Source organism: Nyctibius grandis, chromosome 4 (genome assembly GCF_013368605.1).
Source record: "Nyctibius grandis isolate bNycGra1 chromosome 4, bNycGra1.pri, whole genome shotgun sequence".
In the NCBI taxonomy this organism is placed as follows: domain Eukaryota; kingdom Metazoa; phylum Chordata; class Aves; order Nyctibiiformes; family Nyctibiidae; genus Nyctibius; species Nyctibius grandis.
In genome coordinates, this window is record NC_090661.1 from 65,480,019 (window position 1) to 65,505,665 (window position 25,647).

Consider the following 25,647-nt stretch of genomic DNA (forward strand, 5'->3'; position numbering starts at 1 on the left):
AGGTGCAGTTCTTCAGGCACAGGGCCAGGCTTGAAGACACTCCCCCGGCAGCTGGTGCCGCAGAACTGAGCACACTGGACATGGAGAATACACTGCTCAACTGACAGTGGGAATTGCTGCCGCACCTTTCCTCCACAGCAAAAGCACACTCTGGGGAGTGGGACGCGATGCAGCTGAAGAGGCCATCGCAAGGAGCCTTGCAACAGAGAATCCTCTTACCACCTGAACAGCAACTGCCCTCCCTCTTCAAGAGTGTCCATTCCCCTCTGGGGGCTTTACTCTGTGCTAAGTTAACAATAAATGGGGTGTTTGAATAAATGCTGCGTCCGTGAGGGTCTGTGCATCACTTTACTGGGGAACGCGGGCATAGGGTGCTGACAGCTCGGCTGCCAGAGAGTCAGGGAGCGTTTTGCACAGGAGCTGCTGCAGTGGGCTCTGGTTTCATGATTCACTGGGCTTTGGCTTCCCAGGGCTTGTGGGTTAATCCCAGGAGAGAGTTTGGCATCACCCAGCTGCTCAATCACTTGCCCCCAGTGGGATGGTGGAGAGAATCTGAAGGGTAAAAGTGGGAAAACCTGTGGGTTGAGCTAAGACACTTTTGTAGGTCAAGCAAGAGCTACGCGCCCAAGCAAGACAAAATAAAGATTTTATTCACTACTGCGAGCAGACCTGCCTTTTCAGCAAGCGTTCTGCCTCCCTGCGGCTCGGGTTGAAGGCCTTATTACCAGGAAACTTCCTAGCCTTGTAACGGCCCTCAGATTATTATCAGCTCTTGCTTTGCCACGTGGGTACAAAGTCGTGCTGAGAAGGCCAAGGGTGGTCAAAAGAGACTTCAGGGCCCCGGGGAGATTTGTAAAGTGATCGGGAGCACACGTAGTATTCTCCTCTGTCCTCCCACTTGTAGGGAATGACGCGGAAAGAAACAGGCAGGTAGCCTGTAGCGAGGTGAGTGTCGGTCTCTTCTCCCAGGTAACAAGTGACAGGATGAGAGGAAACGGCCTCAAGTTGCGCCAGGGGAGGTTGATTGGATATCAGGAAAAATTTCTTCCCCAAAAGGGTTGTCAAGCATCGGAACAGGCTGCCCAGGGAAGCGGTGGAGTCACCATCCCTGGAGGTATTTAAAAGACGTGTAGATGTGGTGCTTAGGGACATGGTTTAGTGGTGGGCTTGGTAGTGCTAGGTTAACAGTTGGACTCGATGACCTTGAAGGTCTTTTCCAACCTAAATGATTCTATGATTATGAGGAGTACAGGACAGGCACAGCTTTAAAACACAGGCTGGCACTCTACTGGAGCTGCAGCAGGTCCACATCAAAAAGGATCTTGTCGACAATGCCCCCTTGCTACAGTCCACGCTAGTGTTTAACAGAAATGTGCTAATTTGTGACGCCTTAAAGACCACAGCCAGCTGCCCTCATCCAGCCCTTCACGTACAAGACTAACGTACAGGCACCGGCCAGCACTTGTTAAAAATATGTTGAAATCTGTGTTGTTCCAGCTTCACTACCACCTTCCTAGAAAGCCCTGTTAGTTCCCTCCTGGTGCAGCCCCCGTGATGCTTTGTGGTCGACCTCAGTCCTGGCATCCCCAGTCCTGCCCTTGCCAGAAGCAACTGCCACAAGGATGTTTACCTGGCCTGTGGCACGCTGGTCAGGGCGTTAAAGCAGTAGAAAACTAAACGAGCGTGCAAAGAGGGGATCGGCGCTTTTCTGTCGTTTAGTGCCTGAGCTGGTTAGCGAGGATGAGCTGGGGTGGCTGGGGCAGAAGGGACTGGGAAGGTGGCCAGAGCTGAGCACCGGGGGCAGCAGGACCACCTTTTTCAGGGGCTTTCTGTCATAAGATTCCTGCAGCCATAGATAGCACTGAACGGCACGCCACGAGTCAGGCACAGCAGTGCTGGACCTTCATCTTCCTCCTTTTCTTAACCCAACAATTATCCCTTAGTTCGCCTGCACGGACCAAGTTTGTTCCAATTGGCAGAGAAAGCTCTTCTTGCGTGCAAAAAGCACAAAAAAACCCGCTGTAAATCTGGGTGGTGCTAAAGACAGGAAGGCTCTAAATGACCACTTCTGGTCAAAGCGCAGGCTCTGCTTCAGAGCTGCAGGGGCGCCCGGCTGAAAACAGGGGCATCCTTTCTGCTACAACACGGACGGCACACCACAATAAGGGCACATGCCAAACATGCTGTCTGCAGCACGGCCAGAGGATCGGAGTTCAGGTGCTGCTCTGCAGGCGATACACGAACTACAAGCTCTTTCGCTTTACACTAGCCATACCTTGCTGCGGAAGGGCAGGTGTGCAAGAAGTTGCTGTCCTACCCTTCTAACAAGTCACCAGTGTTCACTTGCTGTCAAACAGCTTCTGTGAGAAGCTGTGGGTTTTCTGTACAGCTTCTCTCTGAAACAGTACGAATGCACTGCTCAACTTGCAAAATCCAGGACCTGCAGGGCAAAGCATCAATGCTGAGAAGTAGTCAAGGGTCAAATCTTTTCCTCGTGGACTTCAGGAGCATCACAGAAGGAAATTACATTAATGCTCACAGCACGAGAAACGGCCACATTAAAATTTCACGAACAATTAGGTCTCTCTCTCCCCTATATTCATCTGGCCGTTTTTTACCCAAGTTCCCTCTCAAGGCTGGGCTGAGAATGACGCCAGGCTGAGACACTTAAATCTCTTCCATAAGAGACAATTTATTTCTTCTCTCACTTACAAAATAATGATAGTACTCTCGCTTGGGTCACAAACAGTTGAAAAAGATGGGAAAACGGTAACATTGTATTTTTAAAGCCTATACAAGAACAACACTGCCGGTCTTTCACGTTGAACTCTGGCAAAGATACAGGAAGGCTCAATCTTACTTTCTGCTTCAAAACACTAATTTAAGGCTTTAGGCCCCCGGGCAAAAAAAATTATACTCATCAATTCATATGAATTTACGCCACGCAATCGCACTTCCGTTGTATTATTTTCTTCTTTTCTCAATGGCAGAGGTGGTTTCTGAATACTAAACTCCAGCAGCAGGTTGCTGCCATCAAGACAGTAATATCTGTTCCCTGCACCTACACATTTTCACAGGCTGAAGGGCACACGAAGAGCACGTGGCATTGCTCTACCTCTCCTTTCAGATACTCGCCTCTCTCGCATGGCTCCTCTACACGTGGGTAAACTCTTCGAGATGTGAGACACTTGGGATGAGCTCAAAAAGCAAACGCACACCTTGTGCACAAACTCAGTCATATCGTAGTCTACACCCACACCCTTTGGTTGTATTTTTTGAAACATTCTTTTAAAAATTTGGCTGTAGAGACTCGTGTACCTGACTTGCTCAACAGTGCTGTGGTATGAGGAGCGGCTGAGGGAACTGGGAGTGTTTAGTCTGGAGAACAGGAGGCTGAGGGGAGACCTTATCGCTCTCTACAACTACCTGAAAGGAGGGTGCAGTGAGGCGGGCGTTGGTCTCTTCTCCCAAGTAACAAGTGATGGGACAAGCGGAAACGGCCTCAAGTTGCACCAGGGCAGGTTTAGATTGGATATTAGGGAAAACTTCTTCATGCAAAGGGTTCCTAAGCAGTGGAAGGGGCTGCCCCGGGAAGTGGGGTGCGGCGGGCGGGCGTGGCTGTGGTGGGCTCTGGCGCCTGTGACATCACAGGGGACGTGTCACAGTGGGGTAGTTCCCAGGGGCAGCAGCAGGCAGCGCTGCCCCAGAGCGGCCTGGGCCAGCGGTGAGTGCGCACTCAGGGGAGGCTGGGCTGGACGAGGACCGGGGCACAAACGCGGCCCCCGGGGGGTGGGTTCTCACCCTGCACCGAGGGCTCAGCCGCTCGCGGGAGCGCCCTGAGCAGGGCACGGTGCCGTCGCCACCAGGGCTGGGGTCAGGCCTTGCTGCCTCCCAGCTGCCTCAGCCCCTCTCCTACCTGCCCCCAGCTCCCTGCGGCTCCCGTCCCCCGCTTCCCCTGCCATCAGCTCCCTCCCTCACAGCCCCACTGAACCCCTTCTCTCTCTTGTCCCGCAGGCCATGTCTGCCACAAAATTCTTCGCCGTGCTTGTGCAAAGCATCATCCAGCTCCCGCAGATGGTCGGTGATGAGCCGGATGAAGCCACGCGCAAGCGCGTGCAGCACCGTGCAGAGCAGCTGAGACAGGAGATGACTCGGCTGCTGCGGGAGCTGCAGCTGTGGAGCCTGGAGCTGAGGAGCCTGGAGCAGAGCGCCTTTGCCTGGGGAGCCCTGCTCTTTGCTGCCTTGCAGACGTGGCAGTTCTGGGCCATTGCTGGCATCCTGGTCCTGCCCTTTGGGCTCTTCAGGTGGCTCAGGAAAAGGAGCCCTGAGCCAGAGAGCAGCAGCAAGGGGAAGGAGAGCTCCAGCAGCCTCAGCAAGGAGGAAGAGGAGCAGGAAGAAAGTGAAGAAGGTTCTGATAGTGAGAGGGATATGAGCAGGATTTTTGCAAAGCGCATCCAGTGGCCAGTGCAGAACCTTGCCAACAGGATTTGGGTGGTGGAAGAGCTGCTGGGTGAGCTCCGTGTCTTACAAGAGCCCCTGTCAAAGAGCACTTGCAGTTTCTTCCCCGAGCTGCAGCCAGCCATCAGGGTAGGCAGCGCCTTCGAAGGCTGGAGTCCCTATGAGGATGATGCTGTCTACCGCGTGCTCGTGCCCCTGAAGCCCCCCCGTGGGCACGCCTTCCACCTGGAGCTGGGCACTGAGCAGATGCCGGCGAGGAACTTCTGCGTGCGCGTGGAGCAGGTGTGCACCTGCACGAGGGAGCAGCTGGTGGAGAACATGCTCTGCTTCCTCCACCACCCCGAGGAGGAGCTGAGGAGGAATCAGGACCCCAGCTTCCTACGCACCCTCTGCACCGGCTCCTACCTAGATGTGCAGAAAACTGCCCGCTGGTTCCAGAGCTTTGTGATGTCATCCTGGATGTTGTTGCCTCAGTCGCGTCGCTACAAGATGAAGATGCTGCCCTCCAGACACTCCTGTAAGATGCAGCTGACAAAATCCTCCAGGAGAACCCTCTTCATTGAGATTATGTTTGGGGTGCAGCAAGGCGACTCGGACATCTTCGTGAGCAGCCAGACTAGAGAGGCCACCTTCACCCCAAGCACGACGTGGCCAGAGAGCTATGCTGTGGCAGAGGTGAGGTTCTTCAGGCATGTGGCCAGGCAGGCCCCACACAGCAGCTACCACCTCAAATGCCTGCATGTCTGTGCCCGCATCCTGGAGGGCACAGGCTTTTCCACCTATGCCTTGAAGACAGCGGTGATGCACCTCCTGACCACCATACCCCTTCCAGACTGGCACAGGAGGGAGTTCCTGGCGCGCCTGGGGGATATCATGCGGTACCTGCGCAGCTGCCTGGAGGAGAAGCGCCTCGACCACTTCTTCTTTGGCAATGAGAGGGTGCCTGAGGAGATCATCTTGCCCTCGGACTTCCAAACGGCCGAACCGATCAACCTCTTCCAGCACCTCACGCAGGATCCCCATGCACACGCCGAGGCACTGCGTGAGTTTGAGGAGCTGCAAGATCGGCTCACAAGACTGCTGTACTACAGCCGCTGAAAGAGGTCTTCATGCACGGAGCTGGGGGCTCACAGCTGAAGGCAGGCGACCACCTCATACCGCAGGGAAAAAGAGGGGAGAATGGGACACACAAAGGGGAAGGGAAATCCCTGCACAGCAGCCCTCTGCCAAGAGCTGCAGTGTTCCCCCCTCAACAGTCTCTGCGCAGCAGCCAGTGACGGCTACAGAGGCTACAAGATGACTTTCATCCTCCTTTCCCCTTGCACTGGCTGCAGCCTGGATGGCTTTTCCCATGGACTGAGAAATTCTTGCTGGCAGCTCCAGCTGGGCAGGGACCAAGTGAGAGGCACTGCTGATGTGCCTCTGTGTGTTCACTGGGGTCCCGGGGGAGAATCTACACGTCCTAGACACTCCTCGGGGTGCTGGTGCTGCAGAACTGAGCACGCTGGACATGGAGAACACGCTGCTCAACTGACAGCGGGGATTGCTGCTGCATCCTTCCTCCACAGCAAAAGCACACTCTGGGGAGTGGGACCCGATGCAGCTGAAGAGGCCATCGCAAGGAGGCTTGTGACAGCGACTCCCTTTGCCACCTGCAGAGTGACCGCCCACCCTCTTTGAGAGAGTCTGTTCCTCTGAGACCTCTCCTCTGTGCAAAGTTGCCAATAAACGGGGTGTTTGAACAAATGCTGCGTCCGCGAGTGTCTGTGTGTCACTTTGTTGGGGAAAGCAGGCATGGGGGGCTGACTGCTTGTGCTGGGTTGACCTTGGCTGGACGCCAGGTCTATCTCTCACTCCCCCTCACTCTCTCTATCGCTCCCCCTCCTCAACTGAACAGGGGAGAGAAACTGTTGATGAAAGGCTCGTGGGTCAAGATAAGGACAGGGAGATCACTCAGCAAGCACTGCCACGGGTAAAACAGACTCGACCTTGGGGAAATTAATTTAATTTCTTACCTAGCAAAAGAGAGTAGGATCATGAGAAATAAAACCAAATCTTAAAACACCTTCCCCCAACCGCTTCCTTCTTCCCTGGCTCAACTTCACTCCCGATCCTCTACCTCCTAACCCTGAGCAGCACAGGGACACAAGGAATGGAGGTTGCGGTCAGTTCACCACACATCGTCTCTGCCGCTCCTTCCTCCTCACTCTTTTCCCCTGCTCCAGCGTGGGGGCCCTCCCACACGAGACACTCCTCCATGAACTTCTCCAACGTGAGTCCTTCCCATGGGCTGCACTTTTTCATGAACTGCTCCAGCGCAGGTCCTTTCCACGTGTCCTTCCCACGGGGTGCAGTTCTTCAGAAACAGACTACTCCAGCGTGGGTCCCCCACGGGGTCACAAATCCTACCAGAAAACATGCTCCAGTGTGGGCTCCTCTTCACGGGGTCACAGATCATGCCACAAGGCTGCTCCAGCGCGAGCTCTTCGCAGGGTCACAGCCTTATTCAGGCGCACCCACCTGCACCAGCGTGAAGTCCTCCACGGGCTGCAGGTGGAAATCTGCTCCACCATTAACCTCCGTGGGCTGCAGGGGGCAGCCTGCCTCACCATGGTCTTCACCATGGCCTGCAAGGGAACCTCTGTTCCAGCACCTGGAGCACCTCTTCCTCCTCCGTCTCCCCTGCCCTTGGTGTCTGCATAGTTATTTCTCTCTATATTCTCACCCCTCCCTCCCAGCTGCTGTCGTGCACCAGTGTTTTTCCCTCCTTCTTAAATATGTTATCACAGAGGCGCTACAACCATCGCTAATTGGCTCAGCCTTGGCCAGCAGCGGGTCGGTCTTCGAGACGCCTGGCATTGGCTCTGTCGGACATGGGGCATACTTCTACCAGCTTGTCACTGAAGTCACCCCTGTACCCTGCCCCCCCACCAAAGCCTTGCCACGGAAAACCAATACAGTGCTCAGCCACCACACAGTCACAGAGCACTTGGCAGAAGAGCTCATGCAATGGGGTCTGCTTTCACTGATTCTGTAACTAAGCTGCTCAGTGCCTTCTTTGCCTCAGTTTTAATGTCAGGACCAGTTGTCCTCAGGAGACTCAGCCCCCAGAGCCTGAAGTTAGGGACGGGGGGCTGTGTGAACCCCCCATAATGCAGGAGGAGACGGTTAGTGACCTGCTGTGCCAATTGGACACCCACAAGGCTATGGGCCCAGATGGGATTCACCCCAGAGTAATGATGGAACTGGCAAATGAACTTGCCAAACCACTCTCGATTATCTACCGGCAGTCCTGGTTAACTGGAGAAGTTCCAGCTGACTGGAAATTAGCAAATGTAACGCCCATCTACAAGAAGGGCCGGAGGATGATCCAGGGAACTATAGGCCTGTCAGCCTGACCTCGGTGCCAGGCAAGGTGATGGAACAGATCATCCTGAGCGCCATTACACGGCACATGCAGGACAATCAGGGAATAAGGGCCAGCCAACATGGATTCATGAAAGGCAGGTCCTGCTTGACCAACCTGATCTCTTTCTATGACCAAGTGACCAAGCTTAGTAGATGAGGGCAGGGCTGTGGATGTAGTCTATCTAGACTTCAGTAAGGCATTCGACACTGTCTCCCACAGAATCCTCCTAGATAAACTGGCTGGCCGGGGCTTGGATGGGTGGACTCTTCGATGTGTTAAAAACTGGCTGGATGGCTGAGCCCAGAGAGGGGAGGTGAATGGGGCAAAGTCTAACTGGCGGCCGGTCACTAGCAGTGTTCCCCAGGGCTCAGTTCTGGGGCCGGTGCTGTTCAATATCTTTATAGACGATCTAGACGTAGGGATTGAGTGCACCCTCAGCAAATTTGCAGATGACACCAAGCTGGGTGGCAGTGTCGACCTGCTGGAGGGTAGGAAGGCCCTACAGAGGGATCTGGACAGGTTAGATAGATGGGCCGGGACCAATGGCATGAGATTCAACAAGAACAAGTGCCGGGTCTTATACTTGGGCCACAACAACCCCATGCAGCGCTACAGGCTGGGGGAAGAGTGGTTAGAGAGCGGCCTGGCGGAAAGAGACTTGGGGGTGCTGATCGACAGCCAGCTAAACATGAGCCAGCAGTGTGCCCAGGTGGCCAAGAAGGCCAATGGCATCCTGGCTTCTATTAGGAATAGTGTAGCCAGCCGGTCTAGGGAAGTGATCGTCCCTCTGTACTCGGCACTGGTGAGGCCGCACCTTGAATACTGTGTTCAGTTCTGAGCCCCGCACCTTCAAGAAAGATGTTGAGGTGTTGGAGCGAGTCCAGAGGAGGGCGACCAAGCTGGTGAAGGGTCTGGTTGGACATTAGGAAGAATTTCTTCTCATAAAGGGTTATTAGACATTGGAATGGGCTGCCCAGGGTGGTGCTGGAGTCACCATCTCTGGATGTGTTTAAAAAAAGACTGGACATGGCACTTAATGCTATGGTCTAGTTGACATGGTGGTGTCAGGGCAACGGTTGGACTCGATGATCCCAGAGGTCTCTTCCAACCTGATTGAATCTGTGATTCTGTGAAATCCTGCAGGCCATGGCTGCCACAAAATTCTTCACTGTGCTTCTGCAAAGCAACATCAGGCTCCCACAGATGGTCGGTGATGAGCGGGATGAGGCCACACCCAAGCGCGTGCAGCAGCATGTGGAGCAGCTGATCCAAGAGGTGACTCGGCTGCTGCAGGAGCAGGAGCAGAGGAGCCTGGAACTGAGGAGCCTGGAGCAGAGCGCCTTTGCCTGGGGAGCCCTGCTCTCTGCTGCCTTGCAGATGTAGCAGTTCTGGGCCGTTGCTGGAGTGCTGGTCCTGCTCTTTGGGCTCTGCTGCTGGCTCAGGAAAAAGACCCGTCAGCCAGGCAGCAGCAGCAAGGAGGGCAGTGCCAGAAACAACGCACATAAGGAGGAGCAAGAAGAAAAACCCAGTGTTACACTGTCTGTGGGAAGGATTTTGGCCAAGCGCCTTCTGGGCCTGCCAGGATCATTCATGGTGGTGGATGAGCTGGTGAATGAACTTCTCCGTAGCTGCCGAGAACTCTCTACCAACAGTTTCATGCCGCGAGTGGAGCCAGCCGTCAGGGTGAGCATCTCCTTAGAAGGTTGGAATCCCAATGAGGGTGAAGCTGTCTACTCCCTCCTCGTGCCCCTGAAGCCCGCCCCGTGGGCACACCTTCCACCTGGAGCTGGGCACCGCAGAGGACATCCCGTCGAGGAACTGTAGCCTCCTCGTGGAGCTGGTGTGTACCTGCACGAGGGAACAGCTTGTGGGGGACATGCTGTGCTTCCTCCACCACCCTGAGGAGGAGCTGAGGGAAAATCAGAGTCCCAGCCTCCTAGGCACTCTCTGCACCGGACCCTACGTAGACATGCAGAAAACCACCCTCTGGTTCCAGACACTGGTAAGAGCAGCCTGGGTGGTTTTGCCTGAGTCGAGAGACTGGCGTCTAACAGTGCTGCCCTCCAGGCGCTCCTGCAAGCTCCAGCTGAAGAACGTTTCTGGTAGCACCACCCTGATTGACATGATGTTTGGCGTGCAGCAAGGTGACTCGCAAACCTTCCTGAGCATGGAGTAGGCAGAGGGCAGTGTTAGCAGCAGCACGACATGGCCAGAGAGCTATGGCAGAGGTGCAGTTCTTCAGGCACAGGGCCAGGCTTGAAGACACTCCCCCGGCAGCTGGTGCCGCAGAACTGAGCACACTGGACATGGAGAATACACTGCTCAACTGACAGTGGGAATTGCTGCCGCACCTTTCCTCCACAGCAAAAGCACACTCTGGGGAGTGGGACGCGATGCAGCTGAAGAGGCCATCGCAAGGAGCCTTGCAACAGAGAATCCTCTTACCACCTGAACAGCAACTGCCCTCCCTCTTCAAGAGTGTCCATTCCCTCTGGGGGCTTTACTCTGTGCTAAGTTAACAATAAATGGGGTGTTTGAATAAATGCTGCGTCCGTGAGGGTCTGTGCATCACTTTACTGGGGAACGCGGGCATAGGGTGCTGACAGCTCGGCTGCCAGAGAGTCAGGGAGCGTTTTGCACAGGAGCTGCTGCAGTGGGCTCTGGTTTCATGATTCACTGGGCTTTGGCTTCCCAGGGCTTGTGGGTTAATCCCAGGAGAGAGTTTGGCATCACCCAGCTGCTCAATCACTTGCCCCCAGTGGGATGGTGGAGAGAATCTGAAGGGTAAAAGTGGGAAAACCTGTGGGTTGAGCTAAGACACTTTTGTAGGTCAAGCAAGAGCTACGCGCCCAAGCAAGACAAAATAAAGATTTTATTCACTACTGCGAGCAGACCTGCCTTTTCAGCAAGCGTTCTGCCTCCCTGCGGCTCGGGTTGAAGGCCTTATTACCAGGAAACTTCCTAGCCTTGTAACGGCCCTCAGATTATTATCAGCTCTTGCTTTGCCACGTGGGTACAAAGTCGTGCTGAGAAGGCCAAGGGTGGTCAAAAGAGACTTCAGGGCCCCGGGGAGATTTGTAAAGTGATCGGGAGCACACGTAGTATTCTCCTCTGTCCTCCCACTTGTAGGGAATGACGCGGAAAGAAACAGGCAGGTAGCCTGTAGCGAGGTGAGTGTCGGTCTCTTCTCCCAGGTAACAAGTGACAGGATGAGAGGAAACGGCCTCAAGTTGCGCCAGGGGAGGTTGATTGGATATCAGGAAAAATTTCTTCCCCAAAAGGGTTGTCAAGCATCGGAACAGGCTGCCCAGGGAAGCGGTGGAGTCACCATCCCTGGAGGTATTTAAAAGACGTGTAGATGTGGTGCTTAGGGACATGGTTTAGTGGTGGGCTTGGTAGTGCTAGGTTAACAGTTGGACTCGATGACCTTGAAGGTCTTTTCCAACCTAAATGATTCTATGATTATGAGGAGTACAGGACAGGCACAGCTTTAAAACACAGGCTGGCACTCTACTGGAGCTGCAGCAGGTCCACATCAAAAAGGATCTTGTCGACAATGCCCCCTTGCTACAGTCCACGCTAGTGTTTAACAGAAATGTGCTAATTTGTGACGCCTTAAAGACCACAGCCAGCTGCCCTCATCCAGCCCTTCACGTACAAGACTAACGTACAGGCACCGGCCAGCACTTGTTAAAAATATGTTGAAATCTGTGTTGTTCCAGCTTCACTACCACCTTCCTAGAAAGCCCTGTTAGTTCCCTCCTGGTGCAGCCCCCGTGATGCTTTGTGGTCGACCTCAGTCCTGGCATCCCCAGTCCTGCCCTTGCCAGAAGCAACTGCCACAAGGATGTTTACCTGGCCTGTGGCACGCTGGTCAGGGCGTTAAAGCAGTAGAAAACTAAACGAGCGTGCAAAAGAGGGGATCGGCGCTTTTCTGTCGTTTAGTGCCTGAGCTGGTTAGCGAGGATGAGCTGGGGTGGCTGGGGCAGAAGGGACTGGGAAGGTGGCCAGAGCTGAGCACCGGGGGCAGCAGGACCACCTTTTTCAGGGGTTTTCTGTCATAAGATTCCTGCAGCCATAGATAGCACTGAACGGCACGCCACGAGTCAGGCACAGCAGTGCTGGACCTTCATCTTCCTCCTTTTCTTAACCCAACAATTATCCCTTAGTTCGCCTGCACGGACCAAGTTTGTTCCAATTGGCAGAGAAAGCTCTTCTTGCGTGCAAAAAGCACAAAAAAACCCGCTGTAAATCTGGGTGGTGCTAAAGACAGGAAGGCTCTAAATGACCACTTCTGGTCAAAGCGCAGGCTCTGCTTCAGAGCTGCAGGGGCGCCCGGCTGAAAACAGGGGCATCCTTTCTGCTACAACACGGACGGCACACCACAATAAGGGCACATGCCAAACATGCTGTCTGCAGCACGGCCAGAGGATCGGAGTTCAGGTGCTGCTCTGCAGGCGATACACGAACTACAAGCTCTTTCGCTTTACACTAGCCATACCTTGCTGCGGAAGGGCAGGTGTGCAAGAAGTTGCTGTCCTACCCTTCTAACAAGTCACCAGTGTTCACTTGCTGTCAAACAGCTTCTGTGAGAAGCTGTGGGTTTTCTGTACAGCTTCTCTCTGAAACAGTACGAATGCACTGCTCAACTTGCAAAATCCAGGACCTGCAGGGCAAAGCATCAATGCTGAGAAGTAGTCAAGGGTCAAATCTTTTCCTCGTGGACTTCAGGAGCATCACAGAAGGAAATTACATTAATGCTCACAGCACGAGAAACGGCCACATTAAAATTTCACGAACAATTAGGTCTCTCTCTCCCCTATTATTCATCTGGCCGTTTTTTACCCAAGTTCCCTCTCAAGGCTGGGCTGAGAATGACGCCAGGCTGAGACACTTAAATCTCTTCCATAAGAGACAATTTATTTCTTCTCTCACTTACAAAATAATGATAGTACTCTCGCTTGGGTCACAAACAGTTGAAAAAGATGGGAAAACGGTAACATTGTATTTTTAAAGCCTATACAAGAACAACACTGCCGGTCTTTCACGTTGAACTCGGGCAAAGATACAGGAAGGCTCAATCTTACTTTCTGCTTCAAAACACTAATTTAAGGCTTTAGGCCCCCGGGCAAAAAAAATTATACTCATCAATTCATATGAATTTACGCCACGCAATCGCACTTCCGTTGTATTATTTTCTTCTTTTCTCAATGGCAGAGGTGGTTTCTGAATACTAAACTCCAGCAGCAGGTTGCTGCCATCAAGACAGTAATATCTGTTCCCTGCACCTACACATTTTCACAGGCTGAAGGGCACACGAAGAGCACGTGGCATTGCTCTACCTCTCCTTTCAGATACTCGCCTCTCTCGCATGGCTCCTCTACACGTGGGTAAACTCTTCGAGATGTGAGACACTTGGGATGAGCTCAAAAAGCAAACGCACACCTTGTGCACAAACTCAGTCATATCGTAGTCTACACCCACACCCTTTGGTTGTATTTTTTGAAACATTCTTTTAAAAATTTGGCTGTAGAGACTCGTGTACCTGACTTGCTCAACAGTGCTGTGGTATGAGGAGCGGCTGAGGGAACTGGGAGTGTTTAGTCTGGAGAACAGGAGGCTGAGGGGAGACCTTATCGCTCTCTACAACTACCTGAAAGGAGGGTGCAGTGAGGCGGGCGTTGGTCTCTTCTCCCAAGTAACAAGTGATGGGACAAGCGGAAACGGCCTCAAGTTGCACCAGGGCAGGTTTAGATTGGATATTAGGGAAAACTTCTTCATGCAAAGGGTTCCTAAGCAGTGGAAGGGGCTGCCCCGGGAAGTGGGGTGCGGCGGGCGGGCGTGGCTGTGGTGGGCTCTGGCGCCTGTGACATCACAGGGGACGTGTCACAGTGGGGTAGTTCCCAGGGGCAGCAGCAGGCAGCGCTGCCCCAGAGCGGCCTGGGCCAGCGGTGAGTGCGCACTCAGGGGAGGCTGGGCTGGACGAGGACCGGGGCACAAACGCGGCCCCCGGGGGGTGGGTTCTCACCCTGCACCGAGGGCTCAGCCACTCGCGGGAGCGCCCTGAGCAGGGCACGGTGCCGTCGCCACCAGGGCTGGGGTCAGGCCTTGCTGCCTCCCAGCTGCCTCAGCCCCTCTCCTACCTGCCCCCAGCTCCCTGCGGCTCCCGTCCCCGCTTCCCCTGCCATCAGCTCCCTCCCTCACAGCCCCACTGAACCCCTTCTCTCTCTTGTCCCGCAGGCCATGGCTGTCACACAATTATTCTCGGCGATTGTGCAAAGCCTAATCCTGAGTGCAGCACTAGTCGGTTATGAGCTGAATGAGGCCACATGCGAGCGCATGCAGCACCATGCGGAGCAGCTGAGACAGGATGTGATTCGGCTGCTGCAGGAGCTGGAGCAGAGGAGCGTGGAGCTGAGGAGCCTGGAACTGAGGAGCCAGGAGCTGAGGAGCCTGGAGCAGAGCGCCTTTGCCTGGGGAGCCCTGCTCTTTGCTACCTTTCAGACGTGGCAGTTCTGGGCCGTTGCTGGAGTGCTGGTCCTGCTCTTTGGGCTCTGCAGGTGGCTCAGGAAAAGGACCCCTGAGCCAGAGAGCAGCAGCGAGGAGGGGAGCTTCAGCAGAAAAAGCAAGAAGAAGGAGGAAGGGGAGCAGGAGCAGGAAGAAAGTGAAGATGGTCCTGATGATGAGAGGGATGTGGGCGGGGTTTTTCCAAAGCACATCCAGTGGCCAGTGCAGAACCTTGCCTACAGCATCCGGGTGGAGAAGGAGCTGCTGGGTGAGCTCCTCCGTGTCTTCCAAGTGCACTCGTCAAATGGTTTCTTCCCTGAGCTGCAGCCAGCCATCAGGGTAGGCAGCTCCTTCAAAGGCTGGAGCCCCTGTGAGAATGATGCTGTCTACCACGTGCTCGTGCCCCTGAAGCCCCCCCGTGGGCACGCCTTCCACCTGGAGCTGGGCACTGAGCAGATGCCGGCAAGGAACTTCTGCGTGCGCGTGGAGCAGGTGTGCACCTGCACGAGGGAGCAGCTGGTGGAGAACATGCTGTGCTTCCTCCACCACCCCGAGGAGGAGCTGAGGAGGAATCAGGACCCCAGCTTCCTACGCACCCTCTGCACCGGCTCCTACCTAGATGTGCAGAAAACTGCCCACTGGTTCCAGAACTTCGTGATGTCATCCTGGATGTTGTTGCCTCAGTCGCGTCGCTACAAGATGAAGATGCTGCCATCCAGACGCTCCTGTAAGCTGCAGCTGACAATCTCCTCCAGGAGAACCCTCTTCATTGAGATTATGTTTGGGGTGCAGCAAGGCAACTCAGACATCTTCGTGAGCAGCCAGACTAGAGAGGCCACCTTCACCCCAAGCACGATGTGGCCGGAGAGCTATGCTGTGGCAGAGGTGAGGTTCTTCAGGCATGTGGCCAGGCGGGCCCCACACGACAGCCTCCTCAAATTCCTGGAGGTCTGCACCCGCATCCTGGAGGGCACAGGCTTTTCCACCTATGCCTTGAAGACAGCGGTGATGCACCTCCTGACCGAAATACCCCTGTCAGACTGGCACAGGAGGGATTTCCTGCTGCGCCTGAAGGATATCAGGTGGTACATGCGCAGCTGCCTGGAGGAGAAACGCCTCGACCACTTCTTCTTTGGCAATGCGAGGGTGCCTGAGGAGATCATCTTGCCCCCGGACTTCCCAACAGCCGAACCGCTCAACCTCTTCCAGCACCTCACGGAGGATCCCCATGCCCATGCCGAGGCACTGCGTGAGCTTTATGAGCTGCAACATCGGCTCGCAAGACAACTGTGGTTCTACTACTGCTGAAAGAGGTCTTCAAGCACAGAGCTGGGTTTGCGGGGCACACAGCTGAAGGCAGGCGACCACCTCATACTGCAGGGAAAAAGAGGGGAGAATGGGACACACAAAGGGGAAGGGAAATCCCTGCGCAGCAGCCCTCTGCTAAGAGCTACACTGTTCTCCCCTCAACAGTCTCAGTGCAGCAGCTGGTGACGGCTACAGAGGCTACAAGATGACTTTCATCCTCCTTTCCCCTTGCGCTGGCTGCAGCCTGGATGGCTTTTCCCATGGACTGAGAAATTCTTGCTGGCAGCTCCAGCTGGGCAGGGACCAAGCGAGAGGCACTGCTGATGTGCCTCTGTGTGTTCACTGGGGTCCCGGGGGAGAATCTACACATCCTAGACACTCCTCGGGGTGCTGGTGCTGCAGAACTGAGCACGCTGGACATGGAGAACACGCTGGACATGGAGAACACGCTGCTCAACTGACAGCGGGGATTGCTGCCGCATTCTTCCTCCACAGCAAAAGCACACTCTGGGGAGTGGGACCCGATGCAGCTGAAGAGGCCATCGCAAGGGGGCTTGTGACAGCGACTCCCTTTGCCACCTGCAGAGTGACTGCCCACCCTCTTTGAGAGAGTCTGTTCCTCTGAGACCTTTCCTCTGTGCAAAGTTGCCAATAAACGGGGTGTTTGAACAAATGCTGCATCCGCGAGTGTCTGTGTGTCACTTTGTTGGGGAAAGCAGGCATGGGGGGCTGACTGCTTGTGCTGGGTTGACCTTGGCTGGATGCCAGGTCTCTCTCTCACTCCCCCTCACTCTCTCTATCGCTCCCCCTCCTCAACTGAACAGGGGAGAGAAACTGTTGATGAAAGGCTCGTGGGTCAAGATAAGGACAGGGAGATCACTCAGCAAGCACTGCCACGGGTAAAACAGACTCGACCTGGGGAAATTAATTTAATTTCTTACCTAGCAAAAGAGAGTAGGATCATGAGAAATAAAACCAAATCTTAAAACACCTTCCCCCAACCGCTTCCTTCTTCCCTGGCTCAACTTCACTCCCGATCCTCTACCTCCTAACCCTGAGCAGCACAGGGACACAAGGAATGGAGGTTGCGGTCAGTTCACCACACATCGTCTCTGCCGCTCCTTCCTCCTCACTCTTTTCCCCTGCTCCAGCGTGGGGGCCCTCCCACACGAGACACTCCTCCATGAACTTCTCCAACGTGAGTCCTTCCCATGGGCTGCACTTTTTCATGAACTGCTCCAGCGCAGGTCCTTTCCACGTGTCCTTCCCATGGGGTGCAGTTCTTCAGAAACAGACTACTCCAGCGTGGGTCCCCCACGGGGTCACAAATCCTACCAGAAAACATGCTCCAGTGTGGGCTCCTCTTCACGGGGTCACAGATCATGCCACAAGGCTGCTCCAGCGCGAGCTCTTCGCAGGGTCACAGCCTTATTCAGGCGCACCCACCTGCACCAGCGTGAAGTCCTCCACGGGCTGCAGGTGGAAATCTGCTCCACCATTAACCTCCGTGGGCTGCAGGGGGCAGCCTGCCTCACCATGGTCTTCACCATGGCCTGCAAGGGAACCTCTGTTCCAGCACCTGGAGCACCTCTTCCTCCTCCGTCTCCCCTGCCCTTGGTGTCTGCATAGTTATTTCTCTCTATATTCTCACCCCTCCCTCCCAGCTGCTGTCGTGCACCAGTGTTTTTCCCTCCTTCTTAAATATGTTATCACAGAGGCGCTACCACCATCGCTAATTGGCTCAGCCTTGGCCAGCAGCGGGTCGGTCTTCGAGCCGCCTGGCATTGGCTCTGTCGGACATGGGGGATACTTCTACCAGCTTGTCACTGAAGTCACCCCTGTACCCTGCCCCCCCACCAAAGCCTTGCCACGGAAAACCAATACAGTGCTCAGCCACCACACAGTCACAGAGCACTTGGCAGAAGAGCTCATGCAATGGGGTCTGCTTTCACTGATTCTGTAACTAAGCTGCTCAGTGCCTTCTTTGCCTCAGTTTTTAATGTCAGGACCAGTTGTCCTCAGGAGACTCAGCCCCCAGAGCCTGAAGTTAGGGACGGGGGGCTGTGTGAACCCCCCATAATGCAGGAGGAGACGGTTAGTGACCTGCTGTGCCAATTGGACACCCACAAGGCTATGGGCCCAGATGGGATTCACCCCAGAGTAATGATGGAACTGGCAAATGAACTTGCCAAACCACTCTCGATTATCTACCGGCAGTCCTGGTTAACTGGAGAAGTTCCAGCTGACTGGAAATTAGCAAATGTAACGCCCATCTACAAGAAGGGCCGGAGGATGATCCAGGGAACTATAGGCCTGTCAGCCTGACCTCGGTGCCAGGCAAGGTGATGGAACAGATCATCCTGAATGCCATTACACAGCATATGCAGGACAATCGGGGAATCAGGGCCAGCCAACATGGATTCATGAAAGGCAGGTCCTGCTTGACCAACCTGATCTCCTTCTATGACCAAGTGACCAAGCTTAGTAGATGAGGGCAGGGCTGTGGATGTAGTCTATCTAGACTTCAGTAAGGCATTCGACACTGTCTCCCACAGCATCCTCCTAGATAAACTGGCTGGCCGGGGCTTGGATGGGTGGACTCTTCGATGTGTTAAAAACTGGCTGGATGGCTGAGCCCAGAGAGGGGAGGTGAATGGGGCAAAGTCTAACTGGCGGCCGGTCACTAGCAGTGTTCCCCAGGGCTCAGTTCTGGGGCCGATGCTGTTCAATATCTTTATAGACGATCTAGACGTAGGGATTGAGTGCACCCTCAGCAAATTTGCAGATGACACCAAGCTGGGTGGCAGTGTCGACCTGCTGGAGGGTAGGAAGGCCCTACAGAGGGATCTGGACAGGTTAGATAGATGGGCCGGGACCAATGGCATGAGATTCAACAAGAACAAGTGCCGGGTCTTACACTTGGGCCACAACAACCCCATGCAGCGCTACAGGCTGGGGGAAGAGTGCTTAGAGAGCGGCCTGGCGGAAAGAGACTTGGGGGTGCTGATCGACAGCCGGCTAAACATGAGCCAGCAGTGTGCCCAGGTGGCCAAGAAGGCCAATGGCATCCTGGCTTCTATTAGGAATAGTGTAGCCAGCCGGTCTAGGGAAGTGATCGTCCCTCTGTACTCGGCACTGGTGAGGCCGCACCTTGAATACTGTGTTCAGTTCTGGGCCCCGCACTTCAAGAAAGATGTTGAGGTGTTGGAGCGAGTCCAGAGGAGGGCGACCAAGCTGGTGAAGGGTCTGGTTGGACATTAGGAAGAATTTCTTCTCATAAAGGGTTATTAGACATTGGAATGGGCTGCCCAGGGCGGTGCTGGAGTCACCATCTCTGGATGTGTTTAAAAAAAGACTGGACATGGCACTTAATGCTATGGTCTAGTTGACATGGTGGTGTCAGGGCAACGGTTGGACTCGATGATCCCAGAGGTCTCTTCCAACCTGATTGAATCTGTGATTCTGTGAAATCCTGCAGGCCATGGCTGCCACAAAATTCTTCACTGTGCTTCTGCAAAGCAACATCAGGCTCCCACAGATGGTCGGTGATGAGCAGGATGAGGCCACACCCAAGCGCGTGCAGCAGCATGTGGAGCAGCTGATCCAAGAGGTGACTCGGCTGCTGCAGGAGCAGGAGCAGAGGAGCCAGGAGCAGAGGAGCCTGGAACTGAGGAGCCTGGAGCAGAGCGCCTTTGCCTGGGGAGCCCTGCTCTCTGCTGCCTTGCAGATGTAGCAGTTCTGGGCTGTTGCTGGAGTGCTGGTCCTGCTCTTTGGGCTCTGCTGCTGGCTCAGGAAAAAGACCCGTCAGCCAGGCAGCAGCAGCAAGGAGGGCAGTGCCAGAAACAACGCACATAAGGAGGAGCAAGAAGAAAAACCCAGTGTTACACTGTCTGTGGGAAGGATTTTGGCCAAGTGCCTTCTGGGCCTGCCAGGATCATTCATGGTGGTGGATGAGCTGGTGAATGAACTTCTCCGTAGCTGCCGAGAACTCTCTACCAACAGTTTCATGCCGTGAGTGGAGCCAGCCGTCAGGGTGAGCATCTCCTTAGAAGGTTGGAATCCCAATGAGGGTGAAGCTGTCTACTCCCTCCTCGTGCCCCTGAAGCCCGCCCCGTGGGCACACCTTCCACCTGGAGCTGGGCACCGCAGAGGACATCCCGTCGAGGAACTGTAGCCTCCTCGTGGAGCTGGTGTGTACCTGCACGAGGGAACAGCTTGTGGGGGACATGCTGTGCTTCCTCCACCACCCTGAGGAGGAGCTGAGGGAAAATCAGGGTCCCAGCCTCCTAGGCACTCTCTGCACCGGACCCTACGTAGACATGCAGAAAACCACCCTCTGGTTCCAGACACTGGTAAGAGCAGCCTGGGTGGTTTTGCCTGAGTCGAGAGACTGGCGTCTAACAGTGCTGCCCTCCAGGCACTCCTGCAAGCTCCGGCTGACGAAAGGTTTGGTTACATGGTACAAAATGACTTTCTGTAGCACATTTAGAGGCACATTGGGGCACATACTGAAGTTATATTGTTCCATCCAGAAAGCTGAGCATCTCATAGGCATGAAATTACTTCATATGCCTAAAAGTTTCCAGGTTCTTGTCTTTTGCAAAAGGAAAATAGCAATATCGTAATGGAGATTGTGCCACTGCATACGCAGTTTGGCATCTTTCTTATTGTCCTTTTTACTCTATTCTCAGAGATGGGTTTGTGAAAATAAGAACTTTGGGTTTCTTCAGATTCCTTCTGCTTCTGGAGTTTGTTTCCTTCCTGAAGTTCCTCCTGCTGCTGGTGAGGTAATGAGTGCCACAGCAGCCAAGCGTGATCTCACAAAATTATACACTGTGTAGCTAACATCAGGGGAAAATGATATCCCTGATATCGAACTCTTTTTAGCAATAATAGGAATAGAAAAGTCCACTAAATAAATAATTTTCATCTCTCAGCAAAGTCCCTTGAATGTCAGAATGTTTTAATTAACAACTGTCAGGCCAGATCAACTCATTTGTCATATGGTGTGCCTCTGACAGAGGCCAGCAGTAACACAAGAAATCCTGCAGCAAGCAGTTTTGAAATACCTTTCCATTAAAAAGTTTCTTCTTAACTCACTTACTTAGGTAGAGACTAATGTAGTCCTGATCCATGAGGGCTTAAGTTTTACATCCCTTCCAAAATTAGTGGTGTTTTGATTGTTTTAAGTGTTATAAGCCTTTTCTGGGAGTCCCAAACAAGTTTGGGGTTTCTCACTTTGAATGTGAGCAGCAGCGGGCCCTAGTGAGAGCGTAATATACAGCGGCTGTGCAAAAAAGCTCATTTAATGTCATACTGAAGAAGGAAGTGTGTTTTAATTTTTATCTTCTTATAAGGTGAGGTTAGTGCTGATGAAAGAAAATGGTTTCCCATCCTGAAGATTGAAGTCCTTTGCCTCCTGCTCACAAAAGCTTTCTTATACAATACTGCTTAAATATTTCAAACATTTCTGTAGGATCGTTTTCTACCAGCCAAAATGTAAGTCATTTTTCAGCTCTGTAAGATTTTTGTCCTTTCTGCTTGCAAGAGGTTTCGCTAAAATCTTTTTGACCAATAACATTCAGCCTGATGAATGAATAGCCCATAACGCAGTTCACTTAGGCTAACAATATAATTCCCTTTCAGTAAATTGTCTGAAGCCTCAATCACAGTAAGAACCGATCAATTAAAAATATTGTATTGACAAAACTCCTTTCCCTGCAATATTTTCCCCTTTTAGTTAAGAAGAGGAAAGGACCTGCTTTCCATTTCACCTGCCCTCATATTTCATACCTACGTGGTGATCAGGATGTCTGTTAGCCCAGACCGACCGATTTCCTTCCTGCTGTGCGTGTCTCCAGGAACCCCGAACATAACCCACCCGTGGCTGTGTGTGTTTGACATTCAGTTGTTGAGGTTTCAAAGAGAGGAACTGTTCTCATTTGCTTGACAAGTAGAACATTTTTTTTTCTACTGCTCATACAGCAGTAGGAAGAAGGAGCTGTACAAATCCAGACTGGAGTGCGAGGGAATCCCACTCTGCTCCTGCAAATGCTGAACAGCACAGCAGGGAATATACTAGAGCAAGCTGATGACACGCTACCGTACTTCCACAGGGGATGGATCCTCTTCTATAAATATAAGGATTTGAACCAGATGCTTACGTGTCATATGACAGAAAACCCAGAGACTCTCTGGCTTTTTGGTTGTAGCCCAACCTTCTGGGTACTGAGCTTCCCAACGCACCGGCCCGTGTGGGAAATCTTTTCAGTTAGAGGCACAAAGTTTAATCCCTTGATATGATCAGCTGTTGTGAGCATCCTCCGCTCTCTGGCCTTTCAGCTGGAATCGCTCCTCTTAACATCGGGCCTAAGAGCGTTGCTGAAGTCTCTCAAGGAGTTTGAATATGCACATAACTTGGGAAGAGCACAAGGAGAGGAAGACTTCTTTGGTTTTGGACTGTCCAAGATAAGGCATTAACTGCGCATTCAACCTGCAAATTTGTACAGGGGTTCTCTGGAGATGAAGTCATAGGGATACTAGATAGAGGGGGGAACAAAGGATTTCGAAATGGATCAACCTTTTAAGGTGATAGCAAGTGGATACTTCCTTTTTTGACAGTCCAAATACATTTGGCTACACTAGTGATGAACACGAGGGGGCACCCAAGGAAAATGAAAGCGTCGAGGAGCTGCAATGCTCCCGCAGGTTAGACTCAGACTGATTTTCTATGCTTGCTTTTTTTTTTTTTTTCCACTTGTGTATTTCTAATTATTTCCTGACATTGTTTTCAGGACGTTCATCAATAAATGGCAATTAAAAAGCTTTGGGAAAAACATTCTGAGAAGAAAAGGTTTTGACATCTGTCAAATCGTAGTAAAATAGCTTAGCGAACACTTGAACTTACCTCTGTGCAGTCACATCCCTGAGTTCAGAGACAGCACTTCCCAGCTGAGCCTTGATCCCTGAGTAAGAGGCAGGGAGCCCACGGCTTTCACAGTTACCTGCCCAGGATCTGCGCCTGGTACAGTTCTTAGTGCGTGAGAACAGCGGAAAGCACAAATACTGTAGCTTAGAAAATCCACCAAGAAATTAGCGGAGGAAAAGTCCAAGGATATTGAGTACAAAGATCCAGAAGCCACCGCCAGTTGAGGAAGTCTCAGCTGCAAATCGCTGGAAGCTTTGAGCAGTGTAGCCCAACGATTCTGTTCTGAACATCTCCCCCTGCCAGCACACCACTTGAAGATACATGGCTGATCAGTGAGTGCTTTAAGGAAGGATGTAAACAAGGTTAAAACAGATGTGCACTCCCAGTTTCTAGCGATCTGCAGCTTAAGGGTTTTATCAGCGAAAGGCTCGTACACACTAGGAGACTCTTTATCTGTTTGCTTGATCAGTTTTTGATCTGTGCACGCTTTCAAGATCCGCAACATCTGGTGGTTCGGGGTGTATCTCGGTTTAGTTGGGTAGCAAGTGAGAGAGTTTTAAAATGGCCTAAACATTTGAGTTGGTTATCCTGAGTTCTCGTGCTATCAGGAGTGGTGAATAGTTACTCCCACCGCATCTCTTTTGTGTCGGTTGGGATTTTCTACGCCTGTTTTACATCTTCTCTCGATCAGGACCACTCCACAAGAGCAACTCTTCCTCCAGATAAGCAGTGCAGTGCTAACCAGCCACAGTCTGAACACAAAATAATCTGTTCAGGGAAGTCATTTAAGAGGAAACCCTTTTTAATAAAGCATTGGTTATATTCTGTACTGAGTAACTAAAGGCCTCCACCACTTGGGGATGTAAGCAGAGGCTAATATTCCTGTGAAAACACAACTCTGCTTGTCTGCAGCTTTTGTATTCTGAGATGTGTTCGTTCAAACATCAATGAATTCATCGCTCACCATCAGAGAAGCATTCCAGTCAGCTAATTGTCAGCTAAATTTAAGCAGCTGTCTGTGTACCTAGAAATTGAACTGAAGTGAGGAAATGCCTGTTAATAAGTGCCATTTTTGTGTGCACACTTGATGAGTGGATATTTTGGTGCAAATACATTTTCTACATAGACTGAAAATGAGGTATTCACTAAATGTTAATATTCATGTGCAAGGTCAAAAAACAGGGACTTTACACTGGATGCATATGCACACTCAAATGCAGAAGCAAACCATACATCTTACTGATAGTTCCCAATTTTTTTTCCAAATTTGGAACTACAAGCCAGAAATTCAGACGAGTGAGTGGGAAGCTGTAGAAGCACGTCAAAAAGTAAATAGGAGTCTCCTTTAGTTTTGAAGAATAAGTTTGGAAAAGTAGTTGCACAATAGTGGATTATCTGCTAAGCATCGAGGTAAATTCAACGCAGTTAAAAAATAATGCTATAAACTATGTCTGTAAATTGCTTAAGATAGTACTGGCCATGTACACATTATACCTAACAAGTCATAAATAGGATTAGAAGAAAAGATAGCCTCTTAAACAGGAGTTCACTAGCTACATTAGAGCAGGACATTAAAAATGCTGCTGTCACCAGGCAGTATTAATAGTCCAAACTCTCTTTATTGGCATTTCATAGGCAGAAGTCTGCCATAATCAGAATGACTGGGCTAGCATCAAAGAAGAATATGCCAGTCAAGTGTTATTTAAGACCGTGAAACGTCTGTGTGTCAACACCGAGTCAAAAGTGTGTATTTATCTATGATAATATCATGACTCCTTTGGCCATCAGGGACCCCCTTCAGACTGAAACCTGAAGAGGTAAGAGAGAACATTGCTGCAGTCACACACAAGCCTCTGCCTTTGCCAGCGTGGAAGAAAGGCTGGAAGCAGGGTAAGGAACACAGTGTCCTCCTTCACACAGCCCGTTAGCACCAGGAAAAGGTACGATGGAGCAAGCAGCTTGGATGAGTACTGGTTGGCCTGTGGGTGAGGCCAGTCCTCTCCTGTTTGGGTCATAAAAGACATCAAAGAATTATCCTTTCAATGAGCTGTGTGTCGTTGCCTGCTTTGGTGCGGAGAGAGTCCCAGTACCTCGAATATGCCAAAGTTAACCCAGTGCTAAAGAAATCAGTCAATGCTACAAGTTGTTGTCCACTATCTAAAGCTATGAGCAGGCCAAATAAAAACAACACTAGAGTTTAGAGAAGCCACAGTGTAATCCTTTCCTGTCACTGGAGAATTTTCAAGAACTTGGCAGATTTCCTAGTTTGAATTAGTTGAATACATCATTAGATGACTAACATTTTTCAGAGGGGAGCCATAAAAAAACGCTTGGAGTGAATCAAACTATTTCATACCAATAATTTGAGTTAGCCTGAATTACAAAACAAAAAGAAAATCACTTAAATAATTTAAGTGCTTTCTTTAAATGTGAAATTATCAAAAGGGTAAAATCTGCCACAATTTTCAAAATGAGACATTTATAATCAGTTTAGGTTTCGGTGCATCAATTTTTTTTTTGATTAAAAAATACTTTAAGAGAAAAAAATCTAGTGCTGTGCAAGCAACACTCTCACCCAAAGGTAGGAAATCTCTTTAACAAACACCTCCAGAAGCAAAACAGGATCCCTCCCCAAAGCAGTAAATCTTGCCATTTCTTCACAGAAAAAAAAGGCCACAGCAGTAGTGCAGAGGGGGAATGCTGCAACCATGGCCATGTTGATCTCTGCTTTACCCAGAAAGGGTTGGGATCATCTCTGTATTCCACATTTTACAGTGCACCCTCTTAGATGGGAACTGGGAGCTGCAGCACTGATGGTCTGACTGAGGGACAGGTCTGGAAATGAGCACTACCCTGGGAGGAACAGTCGGTTCACATCTCTTACCTCTCTGTTTCAAGGTATTGCAGACTCAGACTACCACCTGTCACCATTTTTTAGTTCTTCTTCCCCATCTCATGGGATAAACACGTATTTTTTTCAGTAAATTAAAATTGAGAATCTGATATAACAATATGCCAGTAAGATCTGGAGCCTTTG

At 51.8% G+C, this 25,647-nt stretch overlaps 2 protein-coding genes and 2 pseudogenes across 2 annotated transcripts; all 4 read left to right on the forward strand.

Annotated features, from left to right (window-relative positions):
• The first annotated feature begins 4,017 nt into the window (after positions 1-4,017).
• Positions 4,018-5,556, forward strand: LOC137661773 (inositol 1,4,5-trisphosphate receptor-interacting protein-like 1). Its single transcript, XM_068397398.1, has one exon. The coding sequence runs from the start codon at positions 4,018-4,020 to the stop codon at positions 5,554-5,556; it is 1,539 nt and encodes a 512-aa protein (XP_068253499.1).
• A 3,457-nt stretch (positions 5,557-9,013) lies between these two features.
• LOC137661775 (inositol 1,4,5-trisphosphate receptor-interacting protein-like 1) lies at positions 9,014-10,043 on the forward strand (annotated as a pseudogene).
• A 3,195-nt stretch (positions 10,044-13,238) lies between these two features.
• LOC137661776 (inositol 1,4,5-trisphosphate receptor-interacting protein-like 1) lies at positions 13,239-15,682 on the forward strand. The gene is given in 4 exon segments (XM_068397399.1): positions 13,239-13,253; positions 13,961-13,972; positions 13,974-14,061; positions 14,064-15,682. Coding segments are annotated over 4 exon segments (1,734 nt in total).
• Positions 15,683-19,163: 3,481 nt separating this feature from the next.
• On the forward strand, positions 19,164-23,152 carry LOC137661777 (inositol 1,4,5-trisphosphate receptor-interacting protein-like 1; annotated as a pseudogene).
• Positions 23,153-25,647: the final 2,495 nt, after the last annotated feature.